The sequence below is a fragment of the Anguilla rostrata genome, chromosome 6 (assembly GCF_018555375.3).
Source record: "Anguilla rostrata isolate EN2019 chromosome 6, ASM1855537v3, whole genome shotgun sequence".
In the NCBI taxonomy this organism is placed as follows: domain Eukaryota; kingdom Metazoa; phylum Chordata; class Actinopteri; order Anguilliformes; family Anguillidae; genus Anguilla; species Anguilla rostrata.
The window spans coordinates 53,350,713-53,374,521 of record NC_057938.1 but is presented as its reverse complement, the minus strand read 5'-3'; the positions used below and the strand labels follow the sequence as shown (position 1 = coordinate 53,374,521).

Genomic DNA, 23,809 nt, shown 5'->3' with positions numbered 1-23,809 from the left:
AAAAAAAGAAGGATCTAAATTGTATTTTATTTTTCAGAACGGACACAGAGAGTTCGTCGGAGCACCTGGAGGCCCTGAGGAAGCTGGCGGGGGTCCTGGAGGAGCAGCGGGGCACCCTGGACGACCTGCGGGACCACCGGCAGAAGGTGCTGCCCCGCCTCAACCTGGACGACAAGGAGCTGGTGAAGGAGCAGGTGGGGCACTTCGAGCAGCGCTGGGCCCAGCTGGAGGCCCTCGTGCAGCGGAAGATCCAGGACTCGGTGCTGACGCTGGAGGACATGAGCCAGGTGGAGGCCCGGCTGCGGGAGGCCCGGGAGTGGGCCGAGGAGCAGCAGCCGGCGCTGTCCGAGGCCATGAAGATGAGCCCGCCGCCGGAGCTGGCCCAGAGCTTCCTGTTCGACCACCTGAGCATCTGCAGCGAGCTGGAGGCCAAGCAGCTCCTGCTGGCCCAGGCCGTGGCCGACGCCGACCGGGTGCTGGCCCACCTGGGGCTCAACGAGCGGCAGCGCCTCCAGCAGCTCATCGCCGAGACCCAGGCCGAGGTGGAGTCGCTGGGCGCCAAGGTGGTCCAGCGCCGGAAGTACCTGAGCAAGGCCTTCACCGAGAGGACCCAGTTCCTGCTGGCCGTGGGCCAGGCCATCGCCTGGGTCCAGCAGAGCGAGAGGAAGGCGCTGGCCGAGGAGCGGGTGGCCCTGCTGCCCGACGACCTGGGCAAGCAGGTGAGGACGTGCCGGAACATCCAGAGCAGCCTGCGGGCCTACCAGAGCGAGCTCACCTCGCTGTGGTCCCAGGGCAGGGACCTGATGAGGGACGCCACGGAGGACGAGAAGGCCGAGCTCCTGGCCAAGCTCCAGGAGCTGCAGAGCACCTTCGAGACGGCCCTGCAGAGGTGCACCCAGAGGCTGCAGGAGCTGGAGAAGGCGCTGGTCTCCAGGAAGTACTTCAAGGTGGACCTGGACAAGACCTGCCAGTGGCTGAAGCAGGCCGACATAGTCACCTTCCCCGAGATCAACCTCATGAATGGGGACGCCGAGCTCAGCCTGCAGCTGGCCAAGTACCAGCAGATACTGGAGCAGGCCACCGAGTACGAGAACCTGCTGCTCATCGTCCAGCGGGCCGGCCAGGAGATACTGCCCACGCTCAACGAGGTGGACCACTGCTACCTGGACGAGAAGCTAAACGCCCTCCCGCAACAGTACAACAACATTTTGGCCCTGGCCAAGGAGAAGAGCGAGAAGATCCAGCAGGTCATCCTGGGGCGCAGGGAGTACGCCTCCTTCATCGAGGTGACGCACAAGGCGCTGAAGGAGATCGAGGAGCAGTTCAGCATCCTGGGGAGGCAGCCGGTGGGGCTGAGGACGGAGGAGGTGGCGAGCCTCCAGGAGGAGTACAAGAGCCTCCTCGCGGACCTGTCCAACCTCGGCCTGGCCGTGAGCGAGCTCAACCAGAAGAAGGAGGCCTTCCGCAGCACCGGCCAGCCCTGGCGTCCCGAGGAGATGGTCCAGCTGGTCAGCCTCTACAACGGGCTCAAGAGGCTCGTCGAGCAGAAGGTGGAGCACCTGGGCGACACCCTGGAGTCCTTCGAGGACCACAAGGCCATGGCCCTGCAGCTGGACTCCGAGCTCAAGGCCACCAAGGAGCAGCTGGTCAAGGTCAACGCCGAGACCCAGTCGGCCGAGGAGCGGCTGAAGAACTACCACTCGCTGGCGGGCACCCTGCAGAGCGCCAGCTCCCGCCTGACCCGGCTGGCGGAGCAGATGGAGAGCCTGGCGCCCCACGTGGACCAGGCGGCCCACCAGGCCTCGCGGCAGCAGGTGGACCTCTGGCAGGAGGAGCTGCGGTCGCTGCAGGCCTCGGTGGGCGAGCTGATCGTGGAGTGCGAGAACCGCTTCGTGCAGAGCAAGGACTTCCAGACGGAGGTGCGGCGGACGCTGGACTGGCTCCAGCAGGTGCGGGACGAGCTGGGCGCGGCCGTGGTGCTGGACGTGCGGGTGGAGCGGGTGCAGGAGGAGATGCGCAAGCAGCAGATCGTGCAGGAGGAGGTGCAGTCCCGGCTGAGGATCGTGGCGGCCCTGAGCAGCAGGGAGAAGCAGAAGTACACCAGCGCCAACGAGCTGGTCCCCGCGCACGTGGACACCAGCCTGGAGGAGATGGCCAAGCTGGAGGCCGACGTCCAGCAGGCGCTCAGCGCCAAACAGGCAAGTTCACCTCCTCAGACTCTTACATGGTTACACCTCTGTCTGACGTTTAGTCCCTGTGGGCGCACAGTATGTGCTGGTTTTTGACCCAGCAGAGCCAGTAGGTTTACTAGGTTTCATGGACGTTTAACCTGCTTTTAATTGGTAAATGGTAAATGGACTGCATTTATATAGCGCTTTTATCCAAAGCGTTACAATGAGCTCTCATCGCCAGAGCAGTTGGTTAGGGTCTGCTCAGGACACTTGAGGCCAGCGGGGTTTGAACCAGCAACCCTCCGACTGCCAGACAATCGCTCTCACCTCCTGAGCCATGTCGCCCCATTCTTTGTTAAAGCAATGTGGTGTGTGTGTGTGTGTGTGTATGATTTCCAAGTTACTTATTCTGCTCAGCTTTTCACACAATAATAAATTCAGGGCAGCTGTCTCCATTCAGCTTAATTACGTGTTCAGCTAATTGTTCCAGGCGCCACAAAATGTCTCATTATTCTTAATAAATAAATTATGTTTATTATTAGTCTGTGTTAATAATTTATTTCAAACGTGATTGAATGGTAGAGAACCTGCTGAGTAGAAATTAATAGAGGCAGTCATAACCTTTATATGAAACGGTTGGAAAAAGCCCATCATCCCCCTGGCCCTCGTTTCCCTTCATGATTGGGTGGTAATAGTTAGTAATAGCAACAGTAGGAGGCTTTTGATGGCGATGATTATTATTGTTACAAGTATAACTGTAGTTGTACGATGATGATAGTTATGATACTGGTTATTATTCTTCCTCCTCTGCCAGTTCCTCTGTAGATTACATCCCTACGCAGTCAGGTGGTCGTAGTAGTATTAGAAGGTTGACTTTTAATGCTGATGATGATTACCATTGTTGTTATTATTAACAGTTGTTGTATGGTGATAATTGTGGTGGTGATGACGACAGTGGTTCCTCTGTAGATCACATCCCTACGCAGTCCGGGGGTAGTAGTAGTAGCAGCAGTAGGTTGGCTTTCATCATGATGATGATCATTATTAACAGTAGTTGTATGGTGATTATTATGATGATGATGGTGATGATGACGATGACGTTGATGCCGATCACGGTGATGATGACCGTGATGGTGATGATGGTGATGATGATGATGACGTTGATGCCGATCATGGTGACGATGACAGTGATGGTGATGGTGATGATGATGATTATGACGATGACGTTGATGCCGATCATGGTGATGATGACAGTGATGGTGATGATGATGACGATGACGTTGATGCCGATCACGGTGACGGTGACAGTGATGACGGTGACGATGATGATGGTGATGCGACAGGCGTGACAGTAGATAGCTGCAGCGGCGTGACCTGTGCCAGATCATGCGATGACAGGATGCAGTCGGCCTGCGATTGGCTGGAGGACGCCGTGGCCTTCCTGCAGCAGGCCAGCCTGGGCGTGGACGTGGAGAACTACGAGGAGCACCTGCGGCAGCAGGGGGACATCCTGTCCACCGAGGAGGACTTCCTGGGCCACCTGCGGGAGCTGGAGGCTCTCCCTCCCCAGCTGGAGAGCCTGGTCAACCCCTCCGCCAACGAGCAGCTCCGACAGAGCGTGGAGTCGGCGCAGCAGAGGGGCGTGGAGGTCCGGGACCAGCTGCAGTGCCACCAGGACGTCCTGAACAGGTACGGCCCCCCGGGACACCTGGGGGGGGGGGGCTTCCAAACCTTTCTACCTCATTTGAATATAAATCTTTATTGTTCATTATCGATAAGAAATGGATGAGCCTCGGATAAAACCTGGGCTGTGCCGGTGCCGACTGTGGCCGGTAGCTCCGTAGGATGATGCACAGTTTGGCAGTTGTCGCATAACACTGTTGCTGAGCATTCAGCGGTTGTGATGCTGAACGCTCGGTAACAGTGTCAAGCAGGGTTGGCAGAACAGAAGCTGAACACTGTGTAACAGTGTTAAGCAGTGCTGAAAGAGCAGATGCTGTTTAACAGTGTTAGGCAGTGCTTGTGATGTTCTTCTCTGTGTGTTGCGGTTCCTCAGCTGCGTGGCTCAGTGGAAGGCCTACCAGGAGAGCCGGCAGACGGTGATCGAGCTGATGAACGAGGCCGAGAGGAAGCTGACCGAGTTCTCCACCGCCAAGGCCGCCACCAGCCAGGAGGCCGAAGAGAAGCTCAAGAGCCACAAGGTAGACGGGTTTATATCACACACACACTCACACACACACGTGTGCATGCACACACACACACACACACCTGTGCATGCACACACACACACACACACACACACACACACACACATAGATACAGGCACACACACATGCACACCTGCACACACACACACACAGATACAGGCACACACACGCATACACACAAACACATCAACACACTTACACCACACACACACACACACACACACACAGGCACACACACATGCACATATACCACACACACACACACACACACACACACACACACACACCTGTGCATGCACACACACACACACACACACACCCATACACACATACCACACACAAATGCACACAGATAGAGGCACACACGTAAGCACATTTGCTCTCACACACACACACACACACACACATTGTCAGTGACAACTGGCCAGGGCACTTAATCTTAAACACGCTTCCTCCCTCCCTCCCTCTCCCCTCCCTTTCTTTCCCTCCCTCCCTCCCTCCCCCTCCCTCCCTCCTCCCCCCTCCCTCTCCCCCCCCCCCTCCAGTCCCTGGTGGCCCTGGTGAGCGGGTTCCACGAGAAGCTGACGGGTTTGGAGGAGCAGGCTGCGCAGCTGGAGCAGATGGGCAGCGACGCCAGCAAGGCCACCATCAGCCGCTCCATGACCACCGTGTGGCAGCGCTGGACCCGCCTGCGCAGCGTGGCGCGCGGGCAGGAGAAGGTTCTGGAAGACACCGCGCTGGAGTGGAGGAGCTTCACTGAGAAGGTGCACTATCCTCTATATAATATAGTACTCTAAACCCTATACTCTGCAGTACAGAGAGTACACTACATTACAAGCACCCTAAAACACATAATGTAGTATCCTCTGAAACCCTATCCCCTGAGGTCCATGTGATGCAGTGCACTATAGTACACCAAATTAATCTAATACACTACAATGTAATGTAACATACACTGTACTGTTCAATGCACTTCAAACCGTAAAATGCACACAACAGCTCTGTACAGTATGCAGGCAGTGCACAGTAAAAATATAGTTTGATATTGTGCTTTAGATAATTGTTTCTGATATTTCATTCTCTCCGTATTCATGCAAAGGGTATTAATGGGAAAGGAAGCTCTGCAGTCAGATCTTTCTTGAGAGTTCGGTTTGAATTACGCGCTTTTGTGGAATTAGCTCACTTCTCCAGCTGGAACATCCGGAAAACACACAAAGACTTACCCGGGAGAACCTCACTTCCTGACTGACGTAATGCTGGCCGTCTTGTCAACGGATCGTTTGTTAGCCAGAGTACAGTGGCGGGTTGGGGATTGCACCGCCTACTGGTAACCAGAGAGTTATGCGATCTTCCCACGGCCTTGGCAGGAAATGACATCATGCGACAGGAAGCATAAACGCCCACATTAGTGAGAGTATCTGTGTGAAAGACTCCTAAACTATTTATTACCCCACAGTCCCAATTATCTGGCCCGGGCAGCTTTTGGAAAACATCTATTCATGGTGGATATTTTTTTTCTGGGATTTGAAAGAGATGAAAAAAAATTCTGAGTTAATCCTTAGAGAGTGAAGGTTATTAATTTTACTAATAGGCAGGAACAGTGGTTCATAATTAATGTCCCACAATGCAACAGAATCCATTAAATTGATTTTGCCTTAGCAGAGAGCTTAACTCTGGACCTGCTTACAATGGTACTCATTCAGCTGAAAGTGTGTTTGTGTGCATGAGTGTGTGTGTTTGTGTGTGTAAGCATGTGTGTGTGTGTTTGTGCTCATGTATGTGTGTGTAAGGAATATGATGAATTTTCTTCATTAAACACTTACAGTAGTCTGTGTCTACGAATGGTTTGGCAACTGGAAATGTGTGTAGAATATTGATCAGGTTGTGGGTTTGATTTCCATCTGGGATGCTGCATTTACCACCTCATATATTGTGCATGTATGTGATGCAGCATCGTATTAAAGTGTTTAATGTGTCAGTATATCTTCAGTTTGTTGCTTTTCCGTTAGGAGAGAAAGAAATGAAACGGTGCGTCAGAAACTGTATGTTGGGAGGTGGTTAGCGGGAAAGGGTGCTGTAATTAAAATGGCGGGTCATGGGCGGAGGTTAGCGGGAAGAGTGCTGTGATTTTAACGGCGGCTCTGTTGCGGGGGTCGGGGGTCAGATGGCGAAGGTGACGGCGGTGGCGGAGGACCTGCAGAGCCGCATGCCGGACGGCGCGGTGGAGAAGGCCTCCAAGGCGGCGCTGCAGACGCTGCTGGAGTACCACGACTCCTTCAGCCAGGAGGTGGAGCGCGAGCACTCCGCCATGGCGCTGCTGCGGCAGTACGCCCTCAGCCTGCTGCGCGACGTGGAGGCCCCCCCCCACGGCCAAGACGAGCTGCCCGCCCTGCAGGAAATCCGCGCCGTGCAGGAGCGCTACGAGAGGTACGCGGTGGGGACACTCGTCACGTCACGCCATGTCGTGGCATGTCACGACGTATCACATCACGTTGTGACATGGCACACCATGTCGTGACATGTGACACCACGTCGCGACATGTCACACCATGTCATGACATGGCACACGTGTCGTGACACGTAATACCTCGTCTCACCACGCCATGCCACCTTTGCATGCAGCACAGAGCTATTAATCATCATTACCTCGAGTAGCTGCAGGTTTAGCATGCGTAATAACGTTACGTGCCTGAATGAGCCATAACTATTTCCCTTCATGCTGAAATCACTGTCAGGGGGTTGGCATGTCGATGAACGGTTAAAGAACTCCGTGCCACGTGCGAGAGGCATAATTAACTCAGAATCTGCATTTGAAAGGGCCTCTATTCAGGCCCTTTCAGTTTGGGGGTTTTAAGAATCTGCCCCCGTTTGGTGGGATTTGGGCGTTTCCACGGCAGCGCTGGAGCCGGTGCAGCTGCCAGGATCGGTCCTGTTGACCGAGGGTTTAGCGGCAGATGCGACCCAACCGTAGCCGCTATCCCACAATGCACTCTGTTTGGCGGGGGGTAACTGAGGCCAGATGAAGCCGTCCTCCCAACGGGCTGGTGAAGAGGAGGAGGGGGAGGCGTCTTCAGGGCATTATGCGCTGTGCATTCTGGGATGGCAGCCCAGCAGTTTTTTTGGTTCCTGAAAACATTCCTGGAATGTCTGTTAACATTCCCAAATGTGGAAATTTGTCCAGTTTGTCTGGATGTTCCTTGCATGTTATTGTTCACTCCCAAGGAACATTGCTTGAATTGCTTTGGAAAAATATTCAGTTTTGTCTTAAAATAATTTTTGTGTATTGCCTGATTTGGGAAACGCTAGTGTTCACCAAATCTGGCATTTCAGTTTGCAGTTGTGTAAAATGTGTGTGTGTGTACGTGTGCAGCCTCCTCCAGCAGGTGCGTAAGAGTCGTGCGCAGGTGCAGCAGGAGCTGAAGGAGAGGGAGGAGGTGGAGCGGGAGCTGGGCGTGGTCAAGACCTGGATCCAGGACACCTGCGGCCTCCTGCACAGCCCCACCGCCGACGTGGACACCCTCCTGCAGGAGCTGGAGGTGATGACACCCCTCTTCACCAAAAACTCCCCCCCCGCTTAGAGTCTCTCCTTACCTTTATTCAGCCTCTGCTGGACCCCACATGACCCTGGTTTGTGGCGCCAACACGGGTGCAGTTTACTACCAAAAACTCAGATTCCCAGAATCCAGCCTGTTGAGTTGGTACTTCCTGACCCTTAGTTTTTACACTTGTGTCAGGAAAGCAGCCACAGCGGCTGAATAATTTATTTGAGGTCTTGCACAGTTCAGTTCCTGGTGTTAGTTAAGTTCTCCCTTGCTTGCTTGGGCTTGTTCTGGAGTTATTCTGTTAAATGTTTTAGTGTAACTCTGTTGTCCAGAGTTGAACGTTGAAACGTTTTATAATGCGAAATGATTTTTTTTGGTCATAATTCTGTGTTCCAATCTGAGATCTTTGATATCAGACATGAAATATTATTTCTGTGATGGTGCGTTTCTCGTTCTGCGGTGCAATTTTGATGTGGCTTTGGCGAACGGTCACCTTCACCTCGTCCACGCGTCCGCAGGTGGTGCACGGGGAAGTAATCGCTCACCGGCAGAACGTGGAGAAAATAGCCGAGCAGCAGCAGAGCAAGTACCTGGACCTGTACACCATCCTGCCCTCCGAGATCTCCATGCAGCTGGCCGAGGTCACGCTGGCTCTGGGGTCCACCGAGGACCAGGTAACAGCAGCCGCCACCGCGCCAACTGCCACTGACCGACCGCCACCACACCAACTGCCACTGACCAACCGCCACCACTCCAACTGCCATTGACCAACCGCCACCACACCCACACCCCAACTGCCACTGACCAACCGCCACCACACCCACACCCCAACTGCCACTGACCAACCGCCACCACACCCACTGCCACTGACCAACTGCCACTACACCAACCGCCACTGACCAACTGCCACTGACCAACCGCCATCACACCAACTGCCACTGACCAACCGCCACCACTCCAACTGCCACTGACCAACCCCCACCACACCAACCACCACTGACCAACCGCCATCACACCAACTGCTACTGACCAACTGCCCCTGACCCTCTGCTTACGGCGGGATCATCCGCTTATGACTGATGTAAATGTCCCAATGTAATGTAATGTGACTTACATGTTTGTCTGCCAGGGCCTCTAGCCAAATGTTAGTCTGGAGCAAGAGCGACCTCTAGTGGTGGTTGTTTTTTTGTTGTGTGATGTTATTTGTTGGCCTCTAGAGGGAACTGTAACACAAGTTCTCTCCTTATGAGTTTTCTGTTGTTCATTTTTTGTTCCATTGCTTTGTGTTGTTGTAAAAGAATAAAATCTATTTTTGAAGTGCTGTTGTGACAGCTTAAAGATGAAAGTGAGGAAAACAGGAAAACACTCATGTTTTTTCTGATGGTTCTGATGAACATTCCAGGTTCAAGCAAAGGAAAGAGAGATCCAGCAGATCAGAGACGTCAAGGAGGACTTCAGCTCCAGGATCCACGACGTCTCAGAGAAGATGAGGATCATATCCTTAAAGCTGAAGGAGAAAGCCACAGACGTGGCTCAAGCCAAAGAAGAAACAAAGGTACCTTTATTTAAATGTTGTTTTCCCTGAGAAAATAGGTGCATTTCTCGGCATTTCCTCTACCACAATATATGGTCACTGAAAGTCATTCATTCAGTATCTGTGAAAGCATCTTGTGTTCTCTAACACTGTAATTCTTTTCCCTCATGATGTTCACTATCCAGAAAGTGCGATAACCTGGAGAGGATCATTGTGTAGTAGATAACATTCTGAATTCCATGCCGTGATATTTGTAAGTGAAGATTATAAATGGCAACATCTTGCTGCTCTAAGTGGTTTCACTCTGCATCAGTTGAAGCCCCATATTGTCCGTGTCACACAGAGATCTTGTATTGTCAGGATCCACAAACAAATTCATCTCTTGGCCATCGACCAACTTAAAATGACATTTTAGTCACACGCAGTTTTAAATGAATGCTATTCGTTGCTATCTTACGAAACAAGGACGGAGCGTAGAGTCTGGTGATAAAATTACGTGCGTGATAAAATTACGAAAAGAAATGACAAGGTTTTTTCAGATGCAAGCGCGGTTCGCTGCTTGATCTACGCTTGATTTCGTAAGATGCCCAGGAGTGACCCAGTTTCCTGGGAAACAGATCAGCTGTCATGGCCCCCTTCACTGGGAGTGCTGGGTCTCCTTTTGTTTCCCGTCTTCCTGCAGGACCCACTTATATCAATGAGACCAGGGCTCTTCAGTAGCTTCTTTCTATGGGTCTGACTCACTGTGAAAATGGTGCATTTGGGCCAGACATTTTCCCCATTCTGTCAATGATACAGTGTGTTTAAACCATGTAAAATATATGTCATAAAGGCAGAGTGTGTTTATAGAATTGGGCTTGTAACCTGAATCTTGCAGGTTTGATTCCCATGTACTACTGCACAACTGCTGTTGTGCCCTTGAGCAAAGTGCTTAACCTGCATATATATCCAGCTGTATATATCCAGCTGTATTAATGGATACTGTGGACGTCTGCTGTGCAAGTCACTCTGGATAAGAGCATCTGCCAGATACCCATAATGCAATGTGATGTCATCAATCACAGCATTTTGGCAAGTCGGTAACAGGCGTGGGGTCCCCCCCCTTCTCACCCCGCTCTATCCACAGGCCCTCTGTGAGGATCTGGACGCCTGCGGCCGCGCCCTGTCCGAGCTGGAGGCCGCCGTGCGGGAGTTCGGCGAGCAGAACCCGCTGCTGTCCAAGCAGCTGAGCGACGCCATCGGCAAGCTGAGGGAGATCCACCACCATACGGGCCGGCTGGCCGACTACCGCACCGCCCGGCTCAAGAAGGTGAGACCGCAACATCGGGCTCCAGAGCGTTTACACCGGTCTTTAGTTACCGTGTTGCACGGTGAAGTCCAAACAGCAACATACAATTTCATAACATACCATGACGTGACATAATGAGGAGAACAGGCCATTCAGCCCAACAGTGCCACTAAAGTCTACATAGTTCTTGGTTTACCTACAACTAGATGGTATCTATCACCGTATCAAGCCTGGTCTTGAAAACCCCCAGAGTTTCTGCCTCTTCTAAATGACCTGGCAAGCTATTCCGCACTAACCCACTTTTCTTTTTTCTTTTTCTTCTCACCTCTTCCCCAGGCTGACTCGCATTTGGACGAGTTCAACGAGATGCTGGACTTCATCGTGAACTGGACGGAGAAGGCCACCGCCCTGGTCAAGGGGAACATCGTCTGGAGCTCCGCCTCTCAGCTGCAGGAGCAAATCAGAACATACCAGGTGGGTCTGGCAAGGAAAGTGATTGGACATGCCATTTTTGTTTAAGCAGGCCTTACTATGACTGTGTGAATAATTGTTTGTTAAACACACTGAGCACATTAGTTTGTCACAAGGGAAGAGTGCAGTGGTTCTATCCTTGTTGAATGTTCTCACACAACTGGAACGTCCTTCCAAATTAATTTGTTGTGCCCCTCTCTCCTTCTCTCCCCCCCCCCCCACTCTCCCTCCCTGCCCCCCCCCAGTCGGTCCTGCGGGAGTCGCGGGAGCTCCCCGGGGACCTGGAGGTGATGGGGGAGAAGGCGGCCGTTCTGTCCGAGGTGCTGCAGACGGAGGCCATGAGTCAGCAGGTGTCCGAGCTGAGCCGGTGCACGGAGGAGCTGCAGCAGAGCGTCCGCACGCGGCTGCAGAGCCTGCAGGACGCAGCCAAGGTACCGCAGCTTCCCCCGCATGCAGCTGCTAAGGTTCTGCAACATGCCACGCATGCAGGACGCAGCTAAGGTTCCATAGCACCCGCGCATGCTGCTAAAGGATGCAGCCAAGGTGCCGCAGCTCCTCCGCATGCAACTACAGAACCCGCAGGACGCAGCTAAAATTCCGCAACACGCTCCTGGGGAGGAGAAAATAAAAGTTGTCTGCTCTCCTCCACCCTGTTCCACTAAACCGTGTGTTATTTACAGGAACAGGTCATTTGCACAGGTAACATATTCTGGTCACAGGTGACCTATTTCGGGACACACTTCTAACACTTTCGTGACCCACAGTTTTGGAAGCACTACTTTACGGTCACCACACCCCCCTTACAGGGAACATGTTTCTCCCCACAGTTAATGCACTTAACCCATTAATGAGCATGGCAATAATTGGGGTTGACAATGGGGGGGTGGGTAGAAGAGTGAATTGACAGTGATTTCAGCCTTACCCCCTGTGGAGATGCTGTTATTACAGAAGCTCTGTGCTCTGGCACAATCTCTTAATCTTCTGTCTGCAAAGGGGGGGTTTGGCTTATGGCTTATGGGTTAAGTCTGTCTGCCTGTCGGGTGGAATCTATGTCTGCTTTTCCATTGCTCATTTCGGTTCTGAAGCTCAGAGCTGTGTGCTCTTATTGCTCACTTATGTTATTAATCTCAGAAATATTGAGATAATAAAATATCACATCTCTCATCTCGTTACCTGGTTTTAAAGGGGAAGGCAGGGCTTACTGCTTACATGCTGAATTAGCAAAACTGAATTACTGTGGCAGTTATCCCACTTCCCTAAACCTGCAGGTCTATGAGCAGCTAGTACTTAAAGAGCTGAAAAAGAACGAACAGGTGCACAGAAACAGAGGATCGTGGGACATGTAGTGCCTTACATTCCAGTACTAATAAAATTTAGTATCACTCGTAGCAAAGGAACAGCCACAGCGTGTAAATTAGCCGGTCGCTAACAGATAATCGATAACAGCCAGTGGCTGATGCAGTGATTGACCTTTGACCTTTGACCTTGCAGGACATGGAGAGGTTCGAGTGCGAGGTCAAGGCCCTGCATGCGGCGCTGGAGCAGGCCCAGGTCACGCTCACCTCCCCAGACCTGGCCAGGCTCAGCCTGAAGGAGCAGCTGGCCCAGAGACAGGTACCTGAGCTCGGCTACCTCACACAAACACGGACGGCCATTATGGGCTACAGTTATGTGGCCACTTTAAGGATTTTACTGTGTGTTCACAGTGTTTTTTTGGTGTTTGTTCAGCACGTAAATGCTTAACTGTAGTCATTGATTGGTTGATGAGTCACACACACCTAGATGGGTTGTCCTTGAAAGGAAATCAGAGGTGTTAGAGCCTTATTGGCATTGCTCCAGGCCTGGAGTTTGACATTACTGGGTTATGGTGTAATGATTAGTTATAAAAGGGCTTCAGTGATTAGTTAGACATTTTGAGTGTAATAATTACCTATAAAGCATCTCTCGGTGATTGAGTGTGAGTGTGTAATGGTTAGTTATGGAAGGGCCTCAGTGATTGGTCAGACAGTGAGAGTGTATATTGGTTAATTATAGAAGGACCTCAGTGATTGGTCAGACAGTGTGAGTGCATATTGGTATGTTATAGAAGGCTCTGAGTGATTGGCTCTCCCCTGTTGCGCAGCGGCTGCTGACGGAGATGGAGAGCTTTAAGCAGCAGGTGCAGGCGGTGCAGGTGTGCCAGAGCGGCCTGCGCATCCCGGAGGAGGTGGTGACCAGCCTGTCCATCTGCCGCACCGCCATCGGCCTGCAGCAGGAGGCCAGCCACCTGCAGCACACCGCCATCCAGCAGTGCAACATCCTGCAGGTAGGGGGCGCCACTCGCACGCACATATGCACACACCTACGTACACATACACTCACATGCATACACATGCATACACACACACACATTCACAAAAGGTGTGAAAAACATGAGGGGATGCAACTGAAAATGAGCAGGAGAAAAATCCTAGCCTGGCTTCTGGTTTAATTTCTGCTTTGAAGCCTATTTCACACACACACTGTTTAACTGAGCTTATTACTGAGCAGTGAAGATAACTGAGACCAAGACTGCTAGAACCTGAGCTCCAAAGTGTGCTGAGTGTGGTTTCACCCAGCAGCTCATTTCCTGCCATGACCTCGCTCACAGCCAATGAGAGCGAGTCTTTCGGGCCTGTGGTGGACTGAGGCCCGGAATATTCCGCGCTGCGCAGTGCCCTGACGCTGTGCGCCCCCTCTTCCTCTCATCTCCCAGGAGGCCGTGGTGCAGTACGAGCAGTACGAACAGGAAGTGAGGCACCTGCAGCGTCTGATCGAGGAGGCTCACCGCGTCATCCAGGACCGGCCCGTCTCCACGAGCAACATCCAGGAGCTGCAGGCCCAGATCCTGCACCACGAGGTAACCGCTGCCACGCCCTCCTTTGTCCTCCAGTGTCCCATAATGCACGGGTCAGCAACGCACTGTCCTCGAGGGCCGAGAACTGCTGGTTTTCCACCCTCCCTTTGCCTGGGAGTCAGGTGCGAAGACAGCCTGGCCAATCGGTAAGCACTAATTACCCGGGAGAAAAGAAAACCAGGGATGGGTTTGGATTCGAGGGCCAGAGTTGATGATCCCTACCATAAAGCTTTTAAAGCACAACATGAAGGCTATTAACTTCTCCCTTTAAGAACATCCGCTACGCCAAACCTAATGGCATTCACAATATCAATACAGTGTCTGAAGTATGTAAGCATGTTTTTTTTATGGAAAAATGCAGTACAGCAAGGTTATGTGCACGGGTGGGAAATGTTTTTTAGAAATGGCAACCGTTTATTAGGTTGGCTTATCCAGAGTGACTTACAGGTCCATCGAGACAGACTACATTTAAGCCCAAATCAAAAAAGCCGCAAGGGCACAGTATGCAATGCAGTGATCAACGGTAAATCATTGTCATGGAAGAGCTAGTTAGGCAATCAGAGCACAAGCACGTACTTTTACTTCTTTCTGCCGTGTCCTAGCCTACCACAGCAGAGTGTCACGCTTCAGAACAATGAGAGCGTCAGCATCACGTCCTAAAATCACACTAAAATACCTAACCTAACTCCTAACCCTAAAATCACTAACCTAAAACAAAATCACCTAACCCTAAATCCACACCTAACCAACCTAACCCTAACTAAATACAACACCAACCTAAAATCCACAATCCCTAACCCTAAAATCACACACCTAACCCTAAATCCCTAACCCTAAAATCACACTACCTAACCTCCTAACTCCTAAAATACACACTACTAACCCCTAACCCTAAAATCACACCAAAATCACTAACCTAACCTCCTAAAAATCACCACTAACCTCAACTCCCTAACCCTAAATCACACACTAACCCTAAAATCACACCTAACAACTCACCAACCTAATCACCTAACCCTAACCTAATCACCTACCTAACCTACCTAACCCCTAAACCACTACTCAAACCCAAATCACACCCTAACCCTAAAATCACACTAACCCTAACCCTAAAATCACACTAACCCTAACCCTAAAATCACACTAACCCTAACAAAACCCGTTTGTCGTTTATTCAAATGCCACAGGAGACTGCTCGGGTATTGAATGTATAAGCAGTCCTTACAGGAGAAAGCATGCTGGGCATTTTTGCATGAATTTCTCAAAAGTCTTTTCCACCAGACAAATCTGGGAGGGAGGGGAGGAGAGGAAATCTTTTGTGTATAACAATTTTACGAAACTGTGAATAACAAGTCATTTGTCTAGTAGTAAAGACTTACATGGTCATTTGACATTTAACTTTTTCTATTCATGTGTCGTATTGTTTTCTTTTTAGTTAAGTTGATTTGAAACTAACAGAATTATTTCTAATGGGCAGATGGATGGTCTAAAATCGTTTTTTGATAATACCTTATTCAGTGCTATATACAGCATATATATGTGAAGCCTGACAAAACTGAGGCATTTCCTTAGCTTATGTCACAGAAAAGGATAGTTGTGTTTTCGCCAAAGGTATGTGCATCTATGGGAGCTTACATAGATGTTTGCATGTTTTGCTTATGTAACGTATGGCCATATGCTCATGTAGTGTAGCGTGAATCGTACATAGCGGACGGTTTAAAAAAATCAAGTTAAAAATAATCTTTCAGCAAACTAACAGAAGCCTGAGCATTTTTGTGTTTTGTAGTTGAACTATGATCGGTAAATGCTAATAATAAGCCCTAGCCTAGCACAGAGGTGCTTTAGTTAAATCTACCTCAGAAACAGGAGCTGTTTTGGTGGGAAAGCAAGTACTGCAGTTTTTTTCTTTTTTTTTTTTTTACCGCTTCACGTGTCACATGACCTAAGTTGCCTGGGAACCAACCATCTGTGAGGGGAGGGGAGGGGCAGGAGGTGGGGCCTGACCCTGCTGTCTCCCAGTCTCTCTCTCTCTTTCTTTTGCTCTCACGTGCTCTCTCTCTCTCTCTTTCTGCCTGCCTGCCTCTTTTGTTGCTAGCTCTCTCTCTCCCTCTCTCTCTCTCTCTCTCTCTCTCCTCCCCTCTCTCTCTCTCTCTGTCTCCTCCCCTCTGCTGCGTGGTCGTGAGCTCTATTGTTGTGAGGAAGCTGCGCGTTGATTGGAGGAGGGCCAGCGCTGAGAGGAGGGCAGAGAGGAGGGCTGAAAAAGAAAGGGAGGAGGGAAGGAGGAAGGGAGGGAGGGAGGAGAGAAGGAGGAGGGGGCGGTGGATTCTGCGCCGGGGCTCACTTCCTGTATCCAGGGCGTGTTTTTATTGTGTGTGTGCACTGCGTGGTTCGGCAGCGCAGAGAGAGAGAGAGATCGCGCGGCTACTCCCGTCGCTATCCTGCTAAACCGCGCCCGCCAGCCCCGTTGGGCTGCCTGCCTGCCTGCCGGGACGCGGTGAGTCACGGAAACCCTCCCGCCCCCCTCCTCGCTCCTCCGGTCCTCCCCCCCGCTCCCGCGAGCGAGCCCAAGCGCTCCCCTGGCAGTGACACCGCGGCGGAGCTGGTGCTGCTTCACTCGTTCGCTCGCGCACGGAGAGACACACCGCCGCTCTCTCTCTCTCCTTTTTTCCCGAGGCCACTCCCCCCCTCCTCTTCGTAGCGCGCCGTTCGCTTCAGCTCTGAGCCAGGGTTTATTTTAAACTCAATTATTTTGTTTTTTTGGGGGGAGCTCCCTTCCCTCCGGAACCTCTTGATTAAGCCTCACGGGTTTTGCTGGGGGGGTGTGGTGGGGTTGTCCGTGTATTTCGGCAGGAGCTGGCCCAGAAGATCCGCGGCTACCAGGAGCAGATCGCCTCGCTCAACTCCAAGTGCAAGATGCTGACGATGAAGGCCAAGCACGCCACCATGCTCCTCACCGTCACCGAGGTGGAGGGGCTCTCCGAGGGGCTGGATGAGCTGGACCCCGAGGTGCTCCCCAAAAACCCGCCCGCGCACCCCTCCGTGGTCATGGTAAGGGTCCCGGGAAAGCACCCCTCCCTCTAATCTCACCCCTCTGTCTGTCTGTCTGCATGTTTGTCTGTCTGTACGGTCTGAGACAGCCCGCCGTGCTTTTGGTCTTTCCCGTTTTGGAGACGCTGTGCATGGATTCCCGCACATGTTCACTTGTCGATGCCTTTTGTCTAATCTGATAATAAGGAAATATAAGGGGCTTTTCTCTCTTACCCCTGTCAAGTTATAGATCTTTTTTTTTTGTTTTGTTTTTTTCTTTGCTTTGCCGCCACTGCGGTTGAAGTAGCTGCCTGGCCCGGACCGGTCGTGCGTCATGTGACCTGGAATGTAAAACGAGTCGTAAAAATGCGGTCATTAACACAGCGCGCCAAGTTCAACAGAGAGCTGAAGGAATGTGCCTGAGCCTGCCGCTTTCGTCTCTAATGTGCACGGCTAACTGCTGCGGGCGAGCGCTGCGTTCTGGTGCTGCCCTGGCCTACAGAAGTGCGTTGCTTTAGACGCGGAGTGGGGTAGGGTGGGGGGGTGGGGGGTGCACTGCTACTTCCAGCCTGTGTTGTGTGGTAAATACAGTAGCATGCTGCTGATTTTAATCTCTGCCGGGCCTTTTTTTTTTTTGCCTGGAATTATAAGATACGGCCCTGCTCTCTCTCTCTCTCGCTTTCACGTTTGTGTTGTTGTAAAAGTAAGGTAATGGTGTTCTGGGCTGTGTTCCGCCTGTTGTTTCCTTGCTTCCACCCCTTCACCCCCCCCGCCTTGTTTGCAATCAGCTATTTATAGTTAAGCCGGAGGGGGTAGCGGTTATAGTAGCTATTGTGGCTGCCGCTGTTGTTCCAGCTTCGTGTGCTCTGGAAAGGGATCGGCCCGTTGATGTGTTCATGTTCTTCCCGTCCGATTGCCTCTGCAGCTAAGCTTCATACCTAAAGCCTCCCGCTGATTCACTGGACTAATGCCTCTGTGTATCTTTCCCAAATACTGTATCTGTCTGACTGACACGCTCTTCTCTCTCTCTCTTCCCCTCTCTTTTCCCTTTCTCTTTCTTCCCCTCCGTGACTCTTTCTCTCTCTCTCTGTTCTTTCTCATTCTCTCCTCTTCCACTCTGTGTATCCTTTTGCTCCCTCTCTGTCTTTCTACGGGGTAACTTTACCTGTCTCAACCCCTCCATTCTCTCTCTCTCTCTCTCTCTCTCTCTCTCTCTCTCTCTCTCTCTCTCTCTCTCTCTTTTTTTTTCTTTCTCTCTCCCTGTCTATCTATATATCTATATGTCTTTCTCTTTCTCTCCCCTTCTACTCTGTGTGTGCTCTTGCTCCCTCTGTATCTTTCTCTGGGGTAATTTTACCTGCCCCCCCCCCCTCTCTCTCTAACCCGCGTTCGGGCTTGGTGTGGTGTGGGGGTTCGGGGGGGCGGGTCAGATGACTGCCGGACGCTGTCACACCCTCCTCTCCCCCGTAACCGAGGAGTCCGGGGAAGAGGGCACCAACAGCGAGGTCTCCTCCCCGCCCGCCTGCCGCTCCCGCCGTGACGCGCCAGGTCCGCCGCCCAATCCGCGCATCCGGGCCAGGTAGCTCTGCTTTCATATTTTAAGGGGGTTCCAGCTTCAAAAAAAAGACAACAAAACTTTTTGTGCCCGTCCCATTGATTTCTTTCAAAATGGTGGAAATCTGAAGTTCAGCATTCAGAAATGGGACCTGATCCTGGGCTTCCTAACTCTAATTGGTTAATTCCTCTGGTCTTCCCTTCCTCATTGGTTAATGGAATCCAGGCCTGAATGTTGTGAGTCTGTGCTGAAACTGGAAACCCCGAATCCCCTCGTCCTGCTGCAGAGCGGACCATGTTGTAAATGCACTGGTTCCCGACCCTGCTCCTGGAGATCTAACGTCCTGTAGGTTTTCATTTCAGTCCTAATTTGGCACACCTGATTCTGCTAATGCTCAGCTCAGCGAGGTCTCTGGCTGTTTAATGAGGTGTGGCTTTGTTGGGGTTGAAGTGTAAACCTACTGGATGGTAGATCTCCAGGAACAGGGCTGTTGTCGTGGTTTATTTGACCAGCTGGCCAAACATCGAGCCGCAAGACAACAGTATCCTGTTGCATCATGGTCCCGCTGCCGTGGCGATATGTCATTTTCTTCTTTCATTGTTGAATCAGCTTTCATTGTTCTCACCTCATGAAATCAAAAAACTCTCCATGTCCATTCAACGCTGCCATCAGAAATCACGCTTCAAATCTGAATTTTCAGAAATCATCCCTCAAATCAGAATTCTAAAACATAATCCTGACTTAACCCCCATAGCCCACTGTGCTGTTATGCTCCATGATTAATGGTTTTGTGTGCTCTGTCTTGTCCTCTGCACAACCTATTTGAAGGCTTGTTATTTTTTGATTGAGGACCAGCAGTGCTGGTGTCTTTGGACCTCAAATTCATAGTCTTGCTGGGCGGCGATAAATCGGATTTGTTTTCCTGACTTCTGATTTGGAAATGAGTAAAGCGAGTTCGCGGGACAGTTACAGGGTTTTAATAGAGGTACCATAGAGGTCGCACATGCAACTGACCTCTCCTCCCCAGGGTCTGTGTAAAGACAATCACACTGGCTACAATCGGGACATTTATACAGTTCATAAGGCAATCTATGGTATGTGGTTTACATGGTGATCTATGATGGGTGGTTTTGCTTACTGTGTAGTTTGGTTGAGCATTGCTGGGGCTCATTTGGGGTCTTTACCATGGTAACCATGGCCAGCGAGGCCCTATAATCAGGGCCGGTCTGTGGGGTAAGGGCCTCTTCTGGAGTTGCCCTCTTTTGCCAGGATTCAATCAACATTTGTCCTTAACATGAAGTTCACAATATTTTCAAGTGGTGCTAACAAGGGCTGGAGTTCAATCAACATCTGTCCTTAACATAGAGTTCAAGTATATGCAGGTGCTTCATTTATGCAACAGCGCAAACACTGTGTGTTGAAATAGCATTAGTGATTCTAGCTGATTAGAGTTGATTAGCTCAAATCACCAAACTGTGTTTGTAAGAGGAAAAAAAAATTGGTTTTATTTGTGAGTCAAAGTAAAGGACAGGTTTTTAATTGCCTCAGCCCTTTGTTTTTTTATTAACAGACTCCGTATTACATACATATTCCATGCATATTTTCATTGTAAACTGTGCAGTTGCAAACTCTGTGTTTCACAGTTGTAATCTGGTACTCAGTTAACTTGTCTGTATTGTATACTTATGTGCGAGTGTGTGTGCGTTTGTGTTCTTTGGTTGTCATGAATGATACTTTTTTCTTTCCAATTGTCTTTTCTATTAACTGACTTGCTTAAATATAACAAACAATAAAGGTTATGGGTATAGTGAGCAAATTGTTTTCTTCATGGTTTTTAGCGAGTTCAGTGATCACTAAAAACAAACTCGGCGATTGATCGAATACCGGCTATTATTTTGGGCACTGTTGTAATCTCTGGGGTGGGAGGGGCCTTGGAGGGAATAAAGGGCCCCAAACTCCTGGTTCTGGGGGACAGGAAAGCTGAGCTCTCTGCTGCCCCCCGCAGGCCTCTGTGGGACGAGCGCCCCTCAGCAGGGCCCCTCTCCAGGAGCTCTACGACCCCTCGCTGGACTCCGTCGCCGTGGCCAACCTGGACGACCTGCAGCGCTCGTGGGAGACGCTGAAGAACGTGGTACGTGCGCGCCGCACGGGTTTGAGAGAGAAACGGGACTCTGTGCGCGCCGCGGTTTGAGAAGAGGACTCTGGCGCCCGCTGGAGAAAAGGACTCTGTGCGCCGGGTTTGAGAAGACGGACTCTGTGCGCGCCGCGCGGGTTTGAGAGAGAAACGGGACTCTGTGCGCGCCGCGCGGGTTTGAGAGAGAAACGGGACTCTGTGCGCGCCGCGCGGGTTTGAGAGAAAACGGACTCGGCGCGGTTTGAGAGAACGACTCTGTGCGCGCGCGTTTGGAGAAACGGACTGTGTCGCCGGTTTGAGTGAGAAACAGGACTGTTCGGTGTTGACGAGAACAGTCTTTACCACATCAATGCTTTGGGGGAATCAACTCCTTGTGTATCGACTCAAGAGGACAGCCAATCAGATTGGGTCCTCATAGCTTGCACGCTAACTAGCACAGACCGCTATTAACTGAGTGGTAGCCTAACCGTTCCGCTGAAGGTTGAATTTGTCTTTAGTGCTGCGGTTAGCGCAGCTACGTCTAGCCCTGGAGACCCGCTTTCTCTTTGGCTGATCTGAAATCAGTGAGGAACAGAACCCAGCTCAGTGTTAATGAGAGCGCAGTCTTTACCACCTCTCTCTCTGGCTGATCTCAGATCAGTGAGGAACAGAGCCCAGCACAGAGAGCACAGTCTTCACCACCCCTCAGTGAGGAACAGAGCCCAGCACAGAGAGCACAGTCTTCACCACCCCTCTCTCTTTCTCTCCCTGGCTGATCTCAGATCAGCGAGAAGCAGAAGACGCTGTACGAGGCCCTGGAGCGGCAGCAGCACTACCAGGACTCCCTGCAGTCCATCTCCACCAAGATGGAGTCCGTCGAGGTCAAGTTGAACGAGTCCTTGGAGCCGGCCCGGAGCCCCGAGAGCCAGATGGCGGGCCACCAGGTGAGGGCGGGGCATAAGGGGGGGGGGGGGAGGGGGTGGCGTGGCATGGAGGAGGGCAAGGCGTTGGTTCCATGGGGGAGGAGGCTGGGTTCCATTGGGGACGAGGAGCCCGGACTAAGACAATGGGCTGTGCCTCAGGTTCTTTTATGGCTCTCTGTACCAACAACAATCGATGCCCCCCCCCCGGGCTTTTCAATACATGCTTGTCGGATGAACATAAAGAGATTGTTTGCGGTTAGATTTTTTTTTTTGTTTCTTCACCAGATTAAATTTGGCATGCCTTGGTGCAAAATTGTATAATAATGACAGTAATGAAGATGCCAGCGAGATTTAGCATTTCCTGTAAGACTCCAGGCTGCCTCCCAGTGAGGGTCGCGAGGTTCTCTCATCTTCATCATTCCCGTCTTCATCATCCTCTCATGATCAGCTCCCTCCCAGAGACAGGGGCCTGCGGCGAGCTTCAGAACAGAGCGGTTTGGGACGAGCAGATTGTGCGCGTCTGTCTTTCCCTTCGGAAGGGAAGAGCAGATGTGCGTTTCGGTTCGGGCGTGCTGTTTGATGGCGTGTAATCACAGGGCTGTCCTCTCCTAACCCCTCGTGAGACGGGGACACGGTGCTTATTACCGGCCTCCCGCTGGGCTGGCGCAGTCCCTGTGAGGGCAGAGATCTGTGCGCCTCTGAAGCAGCAATTATCAGCAGTGGATTTATTTCTGTTGTGCCGCCTCGGTTCCCTGGGGATCTGGAGAAGCGACAGAAAGCGCTAAAGGCGCTAACACACACACACGGAACTTTGCAGAAGTAAAGGATTCTGGAATACTGAAGATTCTGAAATGGTTCAGAGAGTTGTGAAATATGTGATATATCACTGTGCCTTTGGGTTATTTTTCATTCTCTTTAATGACGTGTAAGTAATTCTACAGGCTGTGAGTTTAGGAAAATGATGGAAGGCGGTGGGGAATATTTGATTATCGATTATCGAGTTTGACTGACCCCCCCCCCCCATCTCCGTCCCCCCCAGGCTCTGATGGACGAGATCCTGATGCTCCAGGACGAGATCAACGAGCTGCAGACGTGCTTCGCCGAGGAGCTGGTCTCCGACAGCATGGACGCTGACACGGCGGACCAGCTGGCCATGCAGTCCACCCTGACCGTGCTGGCCGAGAGGATGGCCACCATCCGCATGAAGGCTTCCGGGAAACGCCAGCTCCTGGAGGTACCGTCGCCTGCAGCCGCCACCACCTGGCCCCTTTATCTCCTGCCAATTACACCCTGTGAAAAGGAGTAATGTGCGATTAGAATGTTCTTAGAACGGAACATTCCAATGCTGATGTCACAGTCGCTCCTGGGTAACTGAAATCGGTGGAGTTCTAGAACACTGACTTAGAATTTTGAAAATAAAAAAGCATTCCAAAGAAACCTGTGCTTCAAAGGGTTAAGGCTAGAGATCGTAGTGCACCAATCCTGCACCGTCACCAATATAAACGGTGGTTGTACCCACAAAAATAGAGGAATCTTAGGTTAACATACAGTACACTGGGTCAGGGTTATGGGGGAGCCGGTCAGTAAGGGTACATGTGCTTTCCTCTGCTCGTTTGCTTTTTTCTGACCGTTTGGCGCCCCCTGCAGGAGCGGCTGAGCGACCAGCTGGAGGAGCAGCGGCAGGTGCAGGCCCTGCAGCGCTGTCGCACGGAGGCCGACGAGCTGGACCAATGGCTGCTCGCCACCCGCACTTCCATAAGCTCCGCCCTCCGGCCTAGCCCCACCCACCTGGAAATGGACATGGAGGAGCAGCTAATCAGCTGCCAGGTAAAATGCCATGCCACGCCCACCTCCTTTACACCTGGAATAGGCCGACGAGCCAGTGGTCAGCACCCAGAACCTGCTTTTGCCAGACTCTCAAAATTAATTCAGACCTGCAGAACTATCAGAACCTGATTCCAGGTGCTGACCACTGTCACATTACAGGGTGATGAGTACTGTTTATGAATACTAGATATAACCTGGTAGTGAGATTCTTTATGGTGATGCTTACCTTGAACACTAATATCATAATATTGTAATAACGTACTCCTCTCAAATGTG

At 51.4% G+C, this 23,809-nt stretch overlaps 1 protein-coding gene across 1 annotated transcript in view; it reads left to right on the top strand.

The window, feature by feature from the left end:
* The window catches only part of LOC135258055 (nesprin-1-like), a 161,438-nt gene that overhangs the window by 87,954 nt on the left and 49,675 nt on the right, over window positions 1–23,809 (top strand). The window contains exons 77-98 of the mRNA XM_064341253.1: window positions 38–2,277; window positions 3,141–3,516; window positions 3,570–3,860; window positions 4,228–4,372; window positions 4,924–5,142; window positions 6,543–6,805; window positions 7,749–7,914; window positions 8,439–8,594; window positions 9,323–9,475; window positions 10,581–10,763; window positions 11,079–11,216; window positions 11,459–11,644; window positions 12,705–12,827; window positions 13,336–13,518; window positions 13,948–14,091; window positions 16,939–17,136; window positions 18,546–18,694; window positions 20,314–20,323; window positions 20,676–20,801; window positions 21,566–21,727; window positions 22,746–22,940; window positions 23,354–23,533. Of these exons, the coding sequence (XP_064197323.1) occupies window positions 38–2,277; window positions 3,141–3,516; window positions 3,570–3,860; window positions 4,228–4,372; window positions 4,924–5,142; window positions 6,543–6,805; window positions 7,749–7,914; window positions 8,439–8,594; window positions 9,323–9,475; window positions 10,581–10,763; window positions 11,079–11,216; window positions 11,459–11,644; window positions 12,705–12,827; window positions 13,336–13,518; window positions 13,948–14,091; window positions 16,939–17,136; window positions 18,546–18,694; window positions 20,314–20,323; window positions 20,676–20,801; window positions 21,566–21,727; window positions 22,746–22,940; window positions 23,354–23,533 (5,986 nt within the window). The remainder of the gene's footprint in view (window positions 1–37; window positions 2,278–3,140; window positions 3,517–3,569; window positions 3,861–4,227; window positions 4,373–4,923; window positions 5,143–6,542; window positions 6,806–7,748; window positions 7,915–8,438; window positions 8,595–9,322; window positions 9,476–10,580; window positions 10,764–11,078; window positions 11,217–11,458; window positions 11,645–12,704; window positions 12,828–13,335; window positions 13,519–13,947; window positions 14,092–16,938; window positions 17,137–18,545; window positions 18,695–20,313; window positions 20,324–20,675; window positions 20,802–21,565; window positions 21,728–22,745; window positions 22,941–23,353; window positions 23,534–23,809) is intronic.